The following is a 19,520-nucleotide window of genomic DNA, read 5'->3' on the forward strand; positions in this document are numbered from 1 at the left end:
AACCTTCTAAACGCTGTGTATGGCAACAGCAGAAAACTTTATGCATCATTCGTCTTTTCACATCCTGTTTTTGATACTTTCCGGACTAAACAGTCAGCACACTGTCATCTCTCTGGTGCGATGATGAAGGAATCAGTGGATTCAGAGAAAAAGAGGACTATAAAAGACAAGGGAAGACAAGTTATTGATTGCGACAGAGCAACGTAGAAAGACATTTAAAGACGTTTAGTGGACACTGAGACGGCTGAGACATCATGGAGCTTGTCCCCAAAACCAAATACACGCCATTCAGGAGCGACTCCTTCAGCTCAACAGACGAGACGGCGTCCAATCCCTCCCTCCCTTCTTCTGCTCCTCTCACTCCTCTCACCCCTCCTGGCATCCCTCCTTCTCTCTCCTCGTCCTCCCTTACCCCCATCCTCCCTCCTTCATCTCCACGACAGGCTGAGAACAGCCCCACCACCCTCTGCTCCTTCTTCCCCAAGATGGGAGCCCTGCGGCTGGGCGTGTCTTCCACTCTGCTCCCAGGCCTGAAGGCCTCCAGCAGGCCGGCGAGCATGCCAGGCGGTCAGGGAGGTTTGGGAGAGTCTCCGGAAGACACTAGGACCTCCGCCGCCAGCACTTCTCTTCCTCCTCCTCTTCCTCTTCTTTCTCTAACAGCCCCATCTCCTCCTCCTCGTCCCCCACAGGATATGAACCGGCTGGGCGGGGCCTCGCGGAGGGCCCGTGTGGAAGGGGGCCAGCTCGGCGGAGACGAGTGGACACGGCACGGCTCCTTTGTCAACAAGCCCACCCGAGGTTGGCTGCACTCGGACAATGTGGTCAGCACCAGTGGGGTCTCTTACTCTGTCAGGGTAAGATGCATGTATGGGTCTTGGGTTGGGTTTCCCTTTTTTCTCTTTTTCTATTGATTTAATTAGTGGTGAATACTATACTAGAACAAACTCCTAAACTTAAGTATTATTCTTTGCCGTATAATTCATAACAAACTTTTTGTGCTACGGACACAATGTTTACCTCAAAAGCAACTTGAGGAGAGGTGTAGTGTCGCAGGTGGTTGATTATGAAACGGACAAAGAAATCTCATAGACTTGCGCTGAACAAGAGACCTGAGTCACATCTGGGGTACAGGATATCATAGGCTACATTCACACTGCAAGTGCTTAATTTTGATTAAAGTTAATATTTAAGTGTGAACTGGTCACAGCCCCGAACAGACCCACACAAAAGAACAGTAAAAAGATTGCACACAGCACGCAAGTCATAAATAAGTAATATGTAAGGAATCATGGAAGCAGGCTACCAAAGTCAGTGTTAGAGGGCGATTTCAGACATAGCCCAGAACATCCTAGTATCATGGCAGTGAGATTTGCGTAGGCAAACAGTGGTTATATTTTCTTCTTATCTCTAATTTATGCTCTAATTAGCTCATATTGTTATACTATTACTATTGTACTGTTAAAATCAATTCCTCCTTCTCCTAATAATAATAATAATAATAACAATATTAATTTATTAAAACAAATATGAATGTAAAGTGGACTGAGATCAATTAATAGAAAATCATACAAATGAATAATTTCGAAAAAAATAAAGTGAAATAATTTGTATTTATTTAACACTTATTGTACACTTTTTGGTCAAAGAAAGAAGCCTAACTTGGTTCTTTTGATGATCATACAGAAATGTAAAGATCTTTGAAGAGTTTGGCCAAAACATTAATTTAAAGACAAAGGCCATTGTCTTTAAGATTTTAGTTTTTGCAATTTCTCAGTGGAAATTTATTATTATTATTATTAATATTTTTGCCTTGATGTCTAAACAGCAATGTTTTTTTTTTTTTGCAGCCCTCATTTTGACAAAAGTTGGTTAACAGCTTGTAGTTCTTTTGCTTTACAATTCTCTCAGTGAAACAGTCTGTTTAATATGCTTAATGTATTGTTTTCTTTAATGTGTGGCATTTTCAGATGAATCCAAGTCTATGGGCAGGAACTACATTGAGAACTTCTTTATTTGATTAGTGCTTCATAATTAGAGCATCAGTTCTCATAAACTGCACACACACACACACACACTTAACCACATGCACTACAGATGTGTTGCCAAGTCAATAATCTAGACACAAGGCAACTGGGCAACACTCAACTGCATTCTGTGCTTTGAATTGTGGTTGGAGGTATTGCACAGTAAGTGCATTTAGTGAAGGTTTTGTCGTCTTTGTCTTTGCTGCAGTATATGGGCTGTGTGGAGGTGCTGCAGTCAATGAGAGCACTGGACTTCAACACCAGAACTCAGGTTACCAGGTAATACACACACACACACACACACACGCATTGACTCTCGCCTTGCACTTCCTCTCATATTCTCTCAAATATCCAGTGTATGTATATCCACGGCGTCCCACAGGAGTGATTTAGTCGTACATTCTCCTCATATCCTAATGCACATGTGCACGAACATACACTCTCTCGCACTGGTCCGGATAAAAGCCCCTCCTCTGATGAAAAATTAATGTCCCTCTTTCAAAGAGTGTGACAGAAAGAGAACGTAGGAGATGAAAGCTAAATAATGACATACGCCGCCATTTTCTTATTCTCACAACAATTCGGTTTCTTCCGTTCTCACATTTCTTTGAATAATCTGTATGTATGTATAGGGGTACACATATGGAGTGTCATTTAATAGTTTTTAATAGTTGTTATCTGTAGGACCATGAGGCTGCAAAACATTTGCTGTATTAAACCACATTATTTGCTAGTCCACTTTGCAACATGCAACACATTCTACTATTACATTTTGTGCTTTTGTTTGGGAGAAAGAGATCAGGGAAGAAGGGAGGCATTATAATAGCAGCAGCCCTGCTGTGTAACCACAAAGTCTTTTAATAGAATCCTCTGGAACCATCATGGTTTCCTCCCTTTTCTCAGTGTTGGCGTGTGTGTTTGTTAATGGATGTTACACACATTTGCTTCTCAATATTGACAGTAGCAGCTGCTCGATAAACTTTTCATGCATAATCCTCGATTCTCGCTGGAGGGTGAAACGCATTCAAGAAAAAAGCATTAATAGGGTGTGTATTGAGTTATTGTATTTTGGAAGAAGTTACACATTTTTATTTATTTATTTATTTCATATAGTTGTAGTTTTATTTGTGGTTATGTAGCCTATATGACAGACTTGCGCTGCACATTTTGCACTTGTCTGTATTTTCCCTTTTGAATCATATTTCAAGCAATTCAAAACCATGGCGAACAGTGCACATCTGAAGTGTCTCAGCTGAAGGAAATAATCCATTATTTATCAGCTTTAATATATCGGCCAAATTTTCTTATTGGGCCAATAACATTAAAAATGAACTTATATTGGCTGATACTGATATGGTGGCTGATATATATCATGCATCCATATAATAAATCTATACAAATTTTTCTAAATGCATTTTTTTTTTAAAACTGTAAAAACTAATAGCATTCATTTTAAATGCTGCACTTTAGTCATCACATGGCTGCAATTTAATTAAATAAATATGTGTCGTCCGTATTTCAGAGTAAAGCACAGCACTGTGTTCACGATTATAAAATGTATTTGGATTATCAATGCATTACCATCTTCCCTAACTTTATAATAAGAAGTGCTTATAAACCGGCTGTTGTCATCAGAAGAAAAGCTTTAAGGCATCCCTGCTGTTTCCATCAAAATAAAAGCTTGATGGCTTAATGGTTGGGGGAAAAAAAGAAATTAAAACATCCATAAATATTAGAATTTTTACAGTTTTATCATTATTATTGTTATATTTTTACAATGAAATATACAGTTGTATTTAGATTTATTTCCCCCAAATTGTGCAGCCCTGCAGCATAGAGTGGTGCAGGGATGACATCAAAACCAAGAAGAATAATTCGCCACTGGTTCTCTCAAGATTTTCCAGTGGGGGTTTTATAATGGGGTTTTTCAATTTATGAGTAAAATAAAAACTGTGGTAAATATAACTTGTCGATATTTGAACGTTTTGTTCTGCAAAGTGAATTACACACACACATACTGAAAACGTAAAATTTGAAGCATTAATGTTTCTTTTTTAAAATGGAGGTTTTTAATAAGTAACTTAAATAAGACATTGAAGAGTATTTGTATACGTTTACATTGTAGAACAAAACGTCAAAGTATCATCAAGTTTTAAAGATGACAGCCTTGTGACCTATTCTGCTTTTATTCTGCTACATTTAAAAAAAAAAAAACAATCACAGTTTGGTTGCATTTTTTTTTTATTTTATTTTTTTACATCAATTAAACAGCTGCTACTTTTTTATTTGGGTGTTGTTTTGACAGATACATTGATCTAAGGTCAGGCTTCAGGCAGTAATTAAATCAGACTGTTTATCATTGATTTAAATCATTCTCTGCCATTTTGTGTTTTTATTCATATTTTAGTGAATATTCATAACTTCAGTTTCTTTTTCATATATTTCTTTTTAAGTTTTTATTATTCATTTACTACTAATAGTTTTCATCTACTTTATAGTTTTTGTTAACAATAGCGATATTAATAATAAGTAATTATTAATAATAAGTGAACAAGAACGTTGGTATATTTGTTTGCATGTCTGCCAGCTTGCATGTGTGAGATGACAGGAAGTGGAATGACTGGACCATTTGTCTAATGTAATTGTCCCTCAGCCATATGAAATTTGGGAATGCATAAAAAGGAGTGTGATGGAAACTCTCATCTAACAATCTGATTATGTTCTCCTCACTATATGTAGCCAGCGTGTGTGTATGTTTATAACCGTATGTTTTGTATTGCAGGGAGGCAATATCAGTGGTGTGTGAGGCAGTACCAGGTGCCAAAGGAGCTCAGCGAAGGAGAAAGGTATTCAACACTTATCTTATCTTACTTCCTCAGACACAGACTTTCAGCCTTGCAATATATTCACACTTTTGTTAGTTACAGTCACAGCTCACAAACCTCATAGTGTTCTACGGTTGAGCCAGTTTGCAGTAAAAATGCTACTGTTATGTTCAACACACACACACACACACACACACACACACACACACACACACACACACACACACACACACACACACACACACACACACACACACACTTGCTCAAGTGTTATCTCTAGGCTGGTCAGACTGTGGTGTTTCAGAGGTTGTTGAGTGCTACACCACAATTTGCGTACAGGGTTGTGATCAAGTGTTATGTGTTAAAGGGTTATGATCAAGACATGCTTGTTTCACACAACATGCATAAATAGTGTGAAAGCGAAGCAGCAGCGCAAATGTAGCAGGCGGCTTGTCTTGTGTTCTACTGCAGCTCTGTACAGAAAATAAAGTGATTTCTGGGTTATCACATTTATTTATTTATTTTTTCACTTTAATAACAGCTGTTCATTTCAAGTTTCAGTTGTATGCCACTCAAAGTCTAAACCAGACATTATCATCATGAAATTTAATTTACATGAGGAAGAGGGTCGTATTCATATCCAAATGGTAGTTAATTTACACAAAACTGAAACTAAACCCCAAAGTGTAGTTTTAAACGTCTTAAATCTTCTGGATTCAGGCAGATTTACTGAATTGTAAGTGTCTGTTACTGCATGCGGAACTAGTTCATTCTCGTATTTCACATTTATTTAATTTGTAAAGCCTATATTACAAAAAATTGCAGTTTCTATCTGCATTTATTTATATAAGGCATCAAAATACAGTAAAAAATGTAATATTGTGAAATATTATTACCCTTAAAATATTTTAATATGTTTTAAAATGCAATTTATTCTTGTGATTTGTAAAACTACCATTTTTATCATTCATTTCTCCAGTCTTCAGTGTCACATGATCCCTCAGAAATTATTCTAATATGCTAATTTGGTTCTCAAGAAACCATTTCCTTTTTTTTGCTGCTTAATATTTCAGTGAAAACAATGATATTTTTTTTTTCAGGATTATTTCATAAATAGAAATTTCAAAGGAACAGTATTTATTTGAAATAGAAACATTATAAATGTCTTCGTCACTTTTGATCAATTTAATGCACCATTGCTGAATAAAAGCAAAAAAGTAAAAAAAAAAAAGGCCTTAGACAGACCAAACTATTTAAAATGTTCTTTGTTTCCCATTAAAATATTTAGTTTTCATCATCTTTGCCATGAAATTTTTAGCTGAACTTTTTTAAATCTGGTGTGTGGTGTAAATAATGGAGTCTGTTTCTGTCTCTCTCCAGCCCTCCTCTCGTTGTCTCTCCTCCATCTTAGGGAAGAGTAATCTCCAGTTTGCTGGAATGACAATCAACCTCACCGTGTCGACCAGCAGTCTGAACCTACTGGCAGCCGACTGCAAACAGGTTAGACGTCACACAAGCACACAGACATTAATATGGTGCCTTCTTTCCTGTATGAAATTCATTGTTACTCTCATATAATGATAAAAGTGGCCTGCGTCTGCAGGATGGGTTGGATTGAATTTTGCTATCTCTTTCGAAAATAAATGTTTCTCTGTATGTCTTAAAAGTGAAGTTTGCGATGTTAAAATACTTTCTCATATCCTGGTTGTGCTAGTATGTGCAGAGACAGCTATAAGCAAGCCATTCAAGTAGGTTGATTTCCTTGAAAAGTGTAAACTAGTTTGGATCTGTTTGCAAATTGTGAGTGCTAAATAACCTAAGAAAGCAAACAATCTTGTCAATCATCCATTGCGCTAAAATACAGGTTTTAAAAAAAAAAAAGGAAAGGAAAAAAAAAGATGTTTCTGTGTGGATTGAAAAGAGAGAAATCCAAGAATGTGGAATAATTATTATTTTTGTTTTATGTACATTTTACTTTTTGCACTTTATCAACGCGCAGTGACACTTCTTGCAAGTGGTCACAGAAGACACATTTGAGACAATGATAAAACAATGATTTGAAATAATCCTGATAAAATAAATAAGCTTAGCACAATTCTGGCTAAATTGAGAATCACGATTTTTTTTGGCTAAAAATAGAGATGGCGATTCTCCCATGATTCTGAGTAGTCAACTAAACAAAAAACGTAATTTACTAGAGGTTCTGACAAAATGTTAATTGCTGCAGACTAAATATATTTAAAAAAAGTTAAATTAATTTTGAAATGTATTTTTTAAAATTTGAATGATTCAATGACTCGTTCATAAAGACTTCACTTGTTTCATTACTGGATGAATCAGCATTTTTGAATGAATCTCTTGATTGATTCAATGACGTTCATCTTTTTAACTGTCTCTTTTCGGCACCTACTGGCGTAACAATGTATTTGATGCAATCATTATTTGAGGCATCAAATTGCTTTCAAAAGGTGATTAGTCTATTTTGATCTCTATATCCTAACTATAAACTTTTACAGAAATGATTATACTGTGTGGTTGAAACTGTTTGATACCTGTACATGACATCTGCTCTCTCTGGGTCAGCAACAGGGCCAACACAGATCTGAATGTTCGCTGTGATCATAAAAGGATTAATAGACACAGGCGAATCGTTGACGTTTAGGGATAAGATCACGTGGGTGTTCGAATCAAGATCGCAATCTTTTAGAAATTAACCATGCAGCCTTATTCTTGCCTGACCTTCGGTTATTTTCCATAAGTAACACTAAGTGTTAAAACATTTTTTGTTGATTGAAATTAAATGTAAGTATTAGATGAAACATGTAGACTAAATGAGATTTTTTAAATGTTGCCTTGGCAACTGACTGAAATAAGTTTAAAGCACTAAAATTACTAACTGGAAATAAATAAGAACTAAAACTGAACTAAAAAATGAATTAAACCTAGTAAATGGTAATATTCAAAAAAGCACGTCAAAACTACTAAAATGAAAATGGAAAATGAATAACTATAAATATCAAATTCTAAATATTAATAAAATAATAAATAGTTAGAAGTATTCTGCATTAGGTCTTCCAAGGGGCTAATCATCATATATTTGTCGACGTTTAACTAAGTTAAATAAGTTAAAGTTTATAAGTGTGGTACCCGGAGGCCCAATAGATTATGTAAAGTTGGCGTATTCGGCAGGAGCAGATATCCTCTGGCTTGTTTACTGCTGCACCACAGGACTTTCTTTTCCTCGCTAATAATTCTTCAGTTATACGCCAGTGTGTTTGGCATTAGCGCAGTGAGGTTTATCAGCATTCGGGCTGCTCAGCAGGCAGCTGACTGGAGCCCAGAATAGGGCCTGGAGTAATTGCCCTGCTGATATGTGTTTATCTTAATGAATCTAAACCATGCAGAATTACTGCACACAACTGCTCTGTTCCTCTATGTTGGACCGCAGTCTCACCACATCGTTTCTCCCCTCGTCTCTGTCCATCCTTTGCTTGCAATGTTTGCTCATTCTTCATCTCATTTTCGCACTTTTTTTGTCTTTTTTTTTTGTCACATTGTCCTCTTCTCCATCCCTCTCTCCCTACAGATTATCGCCAACCATCACATGCAGTCCATCTCTTTTGCATCAGGAGGAGATCCAGTGAGTCAGACCCCGTCTCTCGATATCTTTCTACTTGTCTTTCTGTCTTTACTAGGGATGTTCATCAGTAGTCGATGACCGTCGTTGTTAATTTCATTGATTAAACTCATCAGCTGTTGATTTAATCAACTGCAGCACAAATCCGTTTAGTAATTAGCCGAGCTGATGGCCATGAAAAGCCAGAGTCCACAACACACACACACATGGATCACTTTTAAAAATAAAATGTCTCAATGTAGTCATTGTTCGAGCATTTCTCTTTAAATAATGCTTGCATTCACTGCGAAGACCTTGAAAGTGTATTGTAGGACAGCATGAAGGATGTGTGTTTTATAAGTAATAAGTAATTATAATTATTTTCAATTGGTTTATTTATGGAATAATAAAGTATAATATTTTTTTTAGTGTATATATATATATATATATATATATATATGAGTTCAGATGCAAAAACCTGATGCAAAAAAAAAGATCATTCTAGAAGAAAATTTCAGATGGCACTTAGAGGCTTTTGCATCTGAACTCTTCATATGTATGTGTGTAATATATAATATATAATTTAAATGAAATGTTATATGAAAATGTATCATTTAATTCGAAATAATTAATTTAAAATGAATAATTATTTAAGTTAATTATCGATTTAAATAAAATGTTTCATTTAAATTAATATTCAATCAAATTAATTAGTATTTTAAATAGTAGTAGTAGTAGTAGTAGTAGTAGTAGTAGTAGTAGTAATAGTTTTATTATAATTATTATTTAATGGTTAATTTAAATTATTTACATCTAATCATTTAGTCGGTTATCTGATACATCCCTACATTTCATTTCCTCATTTTCATCTCGCTCAAGAATCTATCAGCCTCAGTCTCATTCTGTCATCCCTCGCTCATTTGTCTTATTCATCTGTCTTGCTGTCTGTTCTTTTTCTCCCACTGTTTCCTCTTCTTCTTCCTGCCCTTTAGTGAATAGACTGCTTCAACTAAGGGTTACTTTCTTCTGCTTATCCCTTTGTTCTGTGTGTCTATTCTCTAATTTCTCTTAATGTCCTCCTGTTCATTCTTTTCTTCTTCTCCATCCCTTTTTTTTAAAATTTCTCCCCAGGACACAGCAGAGTATGTTGCCTACGTCGCCAAAGACCCCGTCAATCAAAGAGGTAAAAACACTTTCACATTGAATTCTGTCATATTCTTCAGTGAAATGTAAATTACTGCTTTCATGTACAATTTATTTGAAGTGATGTTAAATACTGAATTAATAAGTTTTATGTGGCAGTATTTATTAGGGCTTTACTTAAAGAAATCGTTTACCCAAAAGATTTGGAATGACATGTTTAATTTTGGGTGAACTCTGCCTTTATGGAATGACTAAATTATGTCTTGATTTACAATATCTGATGTTTGATGATCACTTCCTGCCTTGTAGCATGTCATATCCTGGAATGCTCAGAGGGCTTGGCTCAGGAGGTCATCAGCACCATAGGTCAGGCTTTTGAACTGCGCTTTAAACAGTACCTGAAGAACCCCCCCAAACTGGTTACGCCTCATGATCGGTAAGTGTGTGTGTGTGCGCCTGATCAAACACATAGTGCAGACATTTACATTTATGTCAGTGTATTTACATGTTTTTATGTGTAATTCTGTATGTAAACAAGAGTCTTAAATACACTTAAGAGCCTGAAAAATATGTCGGTATAGACTTGTTGACTATGTATGCTGAAACTCAATGCCATTGTGTCTATTTGCACTGCTTACCCACATCATACACTGTGAAACATCCTAACAAATGAGTTTATGTCCAGTTAAAATTACTAAAAATCTGCCAAATATACCAAATGTATTTTATATTCAACATACTATCTATGGAAACCAGTATTAATATCTTATGCAATGTTGTATCTCAAGAACAGTGTTGATATTGCTAACAAAATAAAATAGCCTATCCCCTAGTTTCACAGACGAGGCTTAAGCCTAGTCCCAGACTAAAAAGCTGTTTTAACTGAAAGCAACTTGCACTGACATATCTTAAAATATATCAGTGCCATTGTTTTGTCTTAAGATGCACATCAGTATTGTTTTTTTTTTTTGTTTGTTTTTTAAGGCAAGTTTATAAAAGCTACTTAAATGTCCTAATTTAACTATGATCTAAGCCTGGCTTAATCTAAGCCCTGTCTGTGAAACCAGGCCTATAAGTATTAGGTGCAATATTTAAGCTTAAATGAAAATGATATGTTGCATTAACAACTATCTGAAATAAGTTTAAGTTAAGAAACTAAAATTCAACTTAAAAACTAAAACTGAAACAATTAAATTAATGCTTAATAGAAATATTAAAAAAACAAAAATGACAAAAGCACGTAAAAAAATGACTAAAACCTAAACTAAAATTTAAATGAACTAAAAATTTAAAAAGCGTTCAAAATATTATGAATACTGTAATACTGATTTGTATATATAATACTAAAATAACACTGCTCAATAAATGATGTGTGTTGTTTTAAGGATTTGTAGAAATTTTGACTAGAAATGTCCAAAAAGTGTTTTTTGTTGTTCCTACTACTGGTTGTTCGCTGCTGGTTTCATAACAAAGCAATACATCATTTAACATCACTCAAACAGCATGCCCATGTAAATATAATACTGTAACTCTCTCTTAGGATGGCTCCTTTCGATGGGTCAGCCTGGGAGGAGGAAGAAGAGGACTTGGCTCCACCCCCAGAGGTTCCGTATTACAATAACTTCCCGGGTAAACAGCCTCCCCCTGGAGGCCTGGTTGATATGAGAAACCGTCCTGGACACAGTACAGGAGCCACGCTGGTGAGACACATTTCTACGAGCATGTGTTAGTCAGTTAGTTTGATTTGATCTCGAGTCTTTTGAACCTGTGCACAAAGTGTTGTTCAGTGACCATTAAATTGCAACAAAGGAGTGTCTTTTATGTGTTATGAGTGAATCATTGAGTCATTGAATTGATTCGGTAAATAGAACGTTCTTCGAAACAAATCTAAATTTTGTGAATTTAAAAATCAGTGAAGACAGCATGTAAGCATCATAAGCATTTTCATTACAAATGACGTATACAAAAATACAATTATTAATTATTACTATTTAATTTTAAGTAGTTTAATATAATCTAATGAATGTTATTAGATGATGGTACAGTAAGTCTTCACAGGCTGAAAAGCCACCAAAGCCGTCACACATTTCAAACTAGAGCTCATCGTCTTCAAAAGAGAGAGACTTCAGTGAATAAGAACTGTAATTAAGTGTATAAACATGATTTAGTGTATAAAAATGGATTTTCATTAACTTAAATATTTATTCAAAAACACAGATTCATTCATTAACGAAACACGACTAGTGAATAAATGTGTCAACACTCTAATGCGATATGTCTCCACAGCCCTATGGACAGCCCAGCCAGAACGAAATTCACAAGCAGCCTCTACCTCCTCTACCAGGTCAGGTTTACACACACACACACACACACACACACACGCTTCACACTAATAATACCTGCCCTGTTTCTTCATAGTGCCACATAAAATTTGTCAGTCTTATATTGTCACACTTCCCTACATTTCAATTTCCTCTCAGCTGAGACTGTCATTGTGCAGAGTGAGTCAGCGGTTTTTCTGTCACTGTCCATTGCTCTCTGTTGGACGCTGCCCAAACCTATTACACAGCTCCTTTGAGAGGTGGCTTCTGGATCGCCGGCCTTGCTGACAATAGGACTCAGAATGGCACCGCTTAAGCACACTCACCTGAAGGTTAACTCAGTTTAACCTTACTGTTAGCCTCTCTTTCTCTCTCCTTTTCAGTGGGTGTTAAGGATGGAGGCTTGTTTGATGACCCCTCATACGTCAATGTGGATAAACCCCGCCTCCCAGCGGGGGCGGCAGCAGCAGCCAATGGAAATGCTCACAGAGATGCGTTTGACATGAGTGAGTAACACTTGCTGGATGATATAGTGTATCAAAAAGACGTTTTGATGATGTTTGATATGTATGTATTTGCTCTGGAATGCCTTAAGAAAACGTAGCAAATTTTAAACATTCAAAACATGTTCTCCATACTTTTTCAGTAAATGAACACAATATTTTTTTTTATCATTTTTTTGTATGCATCACTATAACAATAAAATACAGCAAAATATATTAAGAATTTTTCCACAATTTCATTTTATTTCATTAATTGAACACAAGGAAGAATGCGTTTATTTATTTTGTGTGTGCATCAATATAAGAATATAAGCATAGCAATAAACAGCAGTACATAAAAACATTTTAATACATCACAAATTCCACTCAGGCTCTTTTATTTTGAAATGATGACGCAAACAAATGCTTGAATCATTGTTTTCAATTATTTCGTACAGTCTGATTTGTCAAAAATAAATCAGTTGTGAACCCCACATTGCAGTGTCAAACTTGTACAGTGTAAAACATTGTGATGTAGAATGTTACAGCTAGATGCTTAGCAACCGACAACCATTTGAGACTCGTATTTGCATGCTTTGGACAGTCACGGAAACACAGCGCATTGCATATAAAGAGTAAACTCAGTAAACAGTCAAACACTTGAAATAGTTAACCGTTGATCATTTTAAACCCCGGCTAAACAGAATCCTGGGTTATTTTTATTCACTTATTTCAAGTATCACACTGCTCATACTATACCCAAGGTTAAAAGTTAATCCTGGGTATTCATAAACTGCCGTTTCACACTGCACATTCCTAAACCCTGGGTTAAAGTCCTTATTTGCAGTGTCAGTGTTATTGTCTGGACAAACGCAGCACATGACCTGTTTACATAAAGGCTCTAGCATTGCGCGTCCTCATATTACACGCTGCTGACTGTAATATCAAGTTTTTTCTGAGTGAACTTATAAAGGTAAGAATGAAACGGTCTCTTCTGCACTCCAACTCTCATGTTTTCCATCGCCATTTGACATTTTTCCTATCATGACTGGTTTATATATATATATATATATATATATATATATATATATATAAAAATTTATATACATCGTGTTTCCGTGACTGTCCAACGCGTGTGAACATAAGGCACGCGATTGGTTATCGGTTGCTAAGCATCTCGTACCGCAATGCAGAGTTAATACCACAGAAACGGTGCTGACCCTGCATCTAAATTAAAAGTGTGAAACTCTCCTTTACCTGGGGTTAAAAGTTGTTTTAGAATGATGATAATCCGGGGTTAAGAACAGTGTGAAAAGCCCTTTTGAGTGAAGACACTTTCATTCTTGCCTTTATAGTCCGAAATATCCATTCAATATAAACTCGATAGTACAGTCGGCAATAATGCTAGAGCTTTTATGTAAACAGGTTGCGTAAATATGCAAATAAGACTGTTAACCCAGGGTTTAGGAGTGTGCAATGTGAAACATCAGCTTATGAATACACAGAATTAAACCCAGGATTCCGTTGACCCGGGGTTTAGAATGACCCAGGGTTAACTATTTCAAGTGTAAAATACCTTTTTAGTAGTACAGTTATAGATGCTAGATAGAAAAACTGAAAGTAAATTCACCAAAGATTTCGGTCTTTTAGAGCCATTTGATGCTGCTTTAGGGGTGTCGGGAGCAGTGGCGCCCCCTCTGGCAGAGCAGCTGCAGAATGAGCCCTGGTTCCACGGACCTCTAAGCCGCAGGCAGGCCGAAAGACTCCTGACCAAGGATGGAGACTTCCTGGTGCGGGAGTCAGGCACCACACCAGGCCAGTACGTCCTCACTGGACAGCAGGGCAGCCAAGCCAAACACCTGCTTCTGGTGGATCCAGAGGGAGTGGTGAGTAAGATGGTGGTCCTTATTAAAACGTTCTATAATTCTATAACATTAATGACTATTTAACTTCTGTATCTTTCCTTTCACAATTTGTAGGTGCGCACCAAAGACCACCGCTTCGAGAGTGTCAGTCACTTGATTAGCTATCACATGGACAACCGCCTGCCAATCATCTCAGCAGGAAGCGAGGTGTGTCTGCAGCAGCCAGTCGATCGCCGAGCTTGAGTAAAAAGGCTGATTTTTTTTTTTTTTTACCACCCTTTTTAGAGAAAAAAAACTCCTCCCTTTCCCTCTCCCTTTTTTTTTTTTTTTTTTTTGCCAGACTCTTTTAGAGAAAGACTTTTTTTCCAAAATGGGAGTGTAAGCTAATCATATCTTCACAGAAACACAGAATTTTGTACCGCATCAACCACCGGCCATGAAATTAAGAAGCAATGCAATCATTCTACTTGAAATAAGCGATTACAAAAAGCCAAACGATAAGACGTCTGAAAGAGAAGCTGAAGCGTAATGGATATGACATCACTTCCCCAACACAATATCGTGTCTTGAAATGAGACTGGGCTGCACCTGTAACCATGGCAACAGGCCCAGGCATTTTAGAGTCGAGAGTTGATGTGAATGTACTAAAACTGCAGAACCTTTGTAGCACTCTAAAGATTCACATCTATGGCATTGAGCGGAATCCAAAGACTCAAGCTTCATATTGGTCGTTCATTTTCAGAGAGCCGTTTTGTTGTGGTCGATTTGTAAATCCTCGCATTGCCGTGGTCTCAAGACTGTTTGATGAATATGCAAAACTTTAAAGAGAATACAGCGCTCATTCTCCAATCACAGATGTCACCGTCCAAATCAAATGAATCACATCCTTTGCAATTCCTACCGGAATTTCCAGTGTAACCATCAAGGGATAACACTCAAAATGCCTCTTATTCTCACCCTCACAAAACCCTTTACAGATCCGAACATGATGCCCTAGGAAAATTGGGAATTTTGGCTTTTTTGGGAAAACCCCTGAACATATGTGAAAGCTTTAGCAGCAAAGAAGCTGTGTGGATTTTTCCTTATGCAATTAAGTAGACTCTGTGAGGAACTTACGCTGCTCGTTATGAGGTATTATGAACTAGTGTGTGGAAAAAGGGAACATTCCTTTTCCACATAACATCATATATATATCAGCCTGGGAGAAAAGGGACGAGAGAAAAAAAAATGAAGTGCAATCTGTCAACATGGATGAGTAAGCCAGAATAGGACTGAGGGACTGCGGTTTGATATCAAACAGTTTAAAGCCTAATTATGATGTCATTTTAACCAGGAATTTGTTGCAATGATCAGCTGACGACATTATCGTCCGGTTGGTTTTATTCTGGGAAATGGAGGTTCTATTTTTCTTTGTCTTTTCCTCTATTCGCATTGACTATCAATTTTCACGTGTATCGGAAGTTTCAGCTGCTTCAGTGTGTTCAGAGCCTTGTTACAAGAGAAAGTGGGAGGATATGACGCGTATCGTCAAATATGCATCTTTTTTTTTTTAAGGTTCACTATAATTACTCTGTATTTGAATGATGCATATTGCAAGGGGACAATCCATCCAGGAAGAGGAACAGCACTCCAAACGAAATCTGAACGTGTCTTTGCAGCCACAAGTGCAGTTTTTTGTTGAAGCCACAGACAGGAAACCACTTTTTTCATCTTTGTTTGCTCCGAAATTGATTGTGCCTTTTTCACCGAACACAGACACAACGATAAAACACAGTCGCCTTTTGTGGTCCTATGGGTAATCATGACACTTTCTTTTCTGAAAAAACACAACTGAAAAAATAATCAACTGCAAAAATGACACAAGTTAAGTGAGGCTTAGTACAGATTTTGGGAAAGCAGTCTTCATTTTCTTCCGCATGTTAATTCTGCTATGCTGTTTTTACTGTGCTTAGTTTAGTGCTGAACTGTGGGTTAAATACATTCGGTTAGTATAACGTTATGTTGCTTAAACTTGCGTTTGTGAATAAACACCTTGTTCTGTCTCTTATTCAGAGACCAACATTAGATGCCCTGTAAGACGACATGTAAATAAGCTTTGCTTATGCTAATAGCTATGTCTAAAACCAGTCATTTACTGTGTGGATCTGTGTCAAATGTATCCCTTGGGAATTTTCAAACTCGCAGGATTGTACTGGGTAAAAAAACAAAGGTGTAAGATTTGACTAGCTCTCCTGAAGACAACGCCATCACATTGTGTTCTTCACTCACGTCTATGTAAATGATAAGGATTTGCTTAGTCAGATATACAAAGGCCCTTTATCTGGATGCTTTATGAATCTGAAATGGGCAACTTTTATTTTTAGCCTTTTTAGTGGATGCTAGTTGTGTATTTTGAGTCATTGGTCAACATTCATTCCACATTATAAAATCCAGATGGATTCCAGCTGCAGCTGTATGTGACCAGCCCTCACGCTTAAGTGATTTTTACCCTGTTATAATTCAAATTTATGCATTGAATGTTTTTTTTAATCATTTGACGTCAGTTTTTATGTGCTGATGGCACCACAGATCTGGTCACTCTGGTAATGGAGTTTAAACAAAGTGTGTTTATGAGTCTGTGTGTGCGTGGATGCGTACATACATAGGGCTGGAATGGTCTGGAATAATCTGGCTATTACAAAACTGACTCACCACTCAACAGTTTGCTCATTTTCATATTTCACAGCGGCCTTTTGTTGCATGGAAACCCTTCCTGTTATTGTGGTAATGGTGACTTTTGTGTTGTGGTTGGTTGTTTGCTATTTTTGAAGCCAAAGGCTATCTTTTTCTTATTTGCCTATATAATTGTTGCTTCTTTTTTTTAAACAATACATGTTTTTGATTATTTTAATAATTCGTTTTATGTTGTTGTTCTTTGGGGAAAACATAAATGTTTACACCTGTATCAAACGATAGATTACATATATAAATACATATATATCATTCACCTTTCTGCATTTCATTTTTACCTATTGCCTTGTTTAGCACAAAGTCCTTTTAAATGATAAAACGGACATTTATTTGAGCGGCTCTAATCTAGATCCCTTTTATATACCAGACAGCTTCAAATAATGTGCATAAATCTATTGCTCAAGGGGTTCACAGGCCCTAAATGTGTCAGATCTCAGATTCTTATTGCTGTAATGGCCATGACATTATTCAGTAACACTTTACATTAAGGTTTCATTTGTTAAAATGAGTTAACTATGCGAGTTAACTTGAACTAACAATGAACAATACTTCTACAGCATTTATTAATCTTATTCAATGGTAACTTCTACATTTACTACACTCTTAATACTAAAGGTTTCAAAATGAGGTTTTCTAATGCAACTAACATGAACAAGAAATGAACAAATAGATTTTTACTAACTTTAACAAAGATTAATAAATGCTTTGAAACATAATGCTCATTGCTAGTTTATGTTAGCTAATGCATTTATGTGTTAACAAATAAGACCTTATTGTAAAGTTACCAATAGTTTGTGACATTGATCATATTATTACTGAATAAATAACATGAGAACAGACTATCTGTATTTGTGTGTGCACTATGGAGCAATATTTTGACAGTCATTCAGGACCTTTCAGTGAACAGTAGAGGAATTAGAGATGAACAATAGGTAGATGAGAGGAGATGTGAGGCCATTGTGTAATGGCAGGTGAACAGTTAGCTGGCATTTTCCACAGCTGAATAAAACCCATTTTACAGGGGGCACTGGGTCCGTGTATCCCTGTCAGAGCATAGAGCGAGAACGCAGTTCACTTCAGGGTTTCTTCAGAAGAGAGGTTACGGTTGAAGGAAAAAGTGGAGACCCACAACGCGCAGCGGCAAACAAGGACCTGGCCCGCTCTCCTCCAGTCCCTCCCTTCAAGTATTGCTCGCGCTCTCCAGTCGGCCGTGGAGCGTTGGAGAGAGATGCACCCAGAGCGCCCGCTGCCCCAGGCCATGCCCTCCTCACTGGGCCGAAACCTGAGAGATGCAGCCATGGGGATGGGCCGTGGCAAAGGCATCCTGGGAGGAAATATGGCGTATGGAGCTATCCAGTCTCTTAAAGAGTGCCTCTACTTCCTGCTCTGCTGCTGGTGCATCAAAGAGATCCTGGACTGAGAAAGAAAGGTAAAACAAAAAAAATGTAGGAAAATAAATGATTGTGAGTATGTAGCCTACCAACATAGCATACAATCAGTGTTATTTCAGTATTTATATAGGCTACTACTAATTAAATTTTATAAATATTTTAAAAAGTTTTATATTTTCAGTCATTTCAATTTAGTTTGAAGTTTTTTGTATATTTTTATTTAGTTTTAATTTCTTTTTATTTGAGTTTTAGTCATTTAAGTAGGCAAATTTAACATTTCAGTTAGTTGTCACGTTGCAACATTTCTAATTTTCGTTTAAGTTTTTCATCAAAAATGTATCATTTGTTTTATTTCAACTACGGAAACGGGGTTTTTAATAGTTTTAACTTTTGTTTTAATATCAATATGACTACAAAAAATGAAGTAATTTAAATGTCAGGTTTCAAGAAGTATATGATATTAATGCTAAGCAATATTTAATGCTCATTTATATCGATGATTCAAACATTTAATGAAACAAAGCGAGGGCTCACAAACATTTAGCCTTGACCTTGTTTAATTGTGTGCAGTCTACTGATGCTACCGTTAGGGGGCGCCCCATGCAACCCCAAAAATCTACTGAATGTGTTATTCTAAATACTAGTAAATACCATGTTACTAAACCAGTATATTAATTGCCAGATCATATCTAAAGCAGATTTACAGTGTTATTATGTCTTTTTTCTTTTTTTTTAGAGTTTTTGAGCCAATGGATGATTCATCACAGCTGTGTTGTTGATGTGTTGGCCTGAATCCAGATACCTTCACACATGCATAAACACACATGCCTTACAAGCATCAGAGGCTTCTGTATTAATGCGTTTTAAAGCAGTATTGTTAAATTGTGCAATAAATAAAAACAATATATAAAAAACTGATTGTGTATAAACTGGTGTGTCCCTCCCATGTAACAAAAATACATATGCAAATATAAGTTGAACAAATACAATATGCTCATTAAAATACATACTAAACATTTTACATAAATGGTTATGAAATGTGTTGGTGAAAAGAATAGTGCTTTATCAGAATAAATAAAATAAACTGAGGTATTACACTCAAGGTCAATGTAGAGTCACTTAT

At 36.4% G+C, this 19,520-nt stretch overlaps 2 protein-coding genes across 6 annotated transcripts in view; both read left to right on the forward strand.

Moving 5' to 3' along the window:
* The window catches only part of shc1 (SHC (Src homology 2 domain containing) transforming protein 1), a 38,648-nt gene extending 21,513 nt beyond the window's left edge, over nt 1-17,135 (forward strand). For 2 of the 5 annotated variants that reach the window (XM_079895432.1, XM_079895431.1), the window contains 12 exons: nt 690-854; nt 2,233-2,303; nt 4,807-4,870; nt 6,230-6,349; nt 8,436-8,489; nt 9,597-9,648; nt 9,918-10,044; nt 11,149-11,308; nt 11,895-11,952; nt 12,313-12,435; nt 14,062-14,297; nt 14,391-17,135. In XM_079895432.1, the coding sequence (XP_079751558.1) occupies nt 693-854; nt 2,233-2,303; nt 4,807-4,870; nt 6,230-6,349; nt 8,436-8,489; nt 9,597-9,648; nt 9,918-10,044; nt 11,149-11,308; nt 11,895-11,952; nt 12,313-12,435; nt 14,062-14,297; nt 14,391-14,519 (1,356 nt within the window). In that variant the 5' untranslated portion in view covers nt 690-692 and the 3' untranslated portion in view covers nt 14,520-17,135. Of the gene's footprint in view, nt 1-134; nt 855-2,232; nt 2,304-4,806; nt 4,871-6,229; nt 6,350-8,435; nt 8,490-9,596; nt 9,649-9,917; nt 10,045-11,148; nt 11,309-11,894; nt 11,953-12,312; nt 12,436-14,061; nt 14,298-14,390 lie in introns of those variants that run through there. The other 3 variants (XM_079895428.1, XM_079895429.1, XM_079895430.1) reach the window with 3 other exon arrangements.
* A 1,008-nt stretch (nt 17,136-18,143) lies between these two features.
* On the forward strand, nt 18,144-19,211 carry lenep (lens epithelial protein). Its single transcript, XM_079895433.1, has 2 exons — nt 18,144-18,435; nt 19,134-19,211. The coding sequence occupies exon 1, from the start codon at nt 18,235-18,237 to the stop codon at nt 18,424-18,426; it is 192 nt and encodes a 63-aa protein (XP_079751559.1). The 5' UTR covers nt 18,144-18,234; the 3' UTR covers nt 18,427-18,435; nt 19,134-19,211.
* The last annotated feature ends 309 nt before the right edge of the window (nt 19,212-19,520 follow it).

This window comes from Squalius cephalus (assembly GCF_949319135.1).
Source record: "Squalius cephalus genome assembly, chromosome: 15".
Classification (NCBI taxonomy): domain Eukaryota; kingdom Metazoa; phylum Chordata; class Actinopteri; order Cypriniformes; family Leuciscidae; genus Squalius; species Squalius cephalus.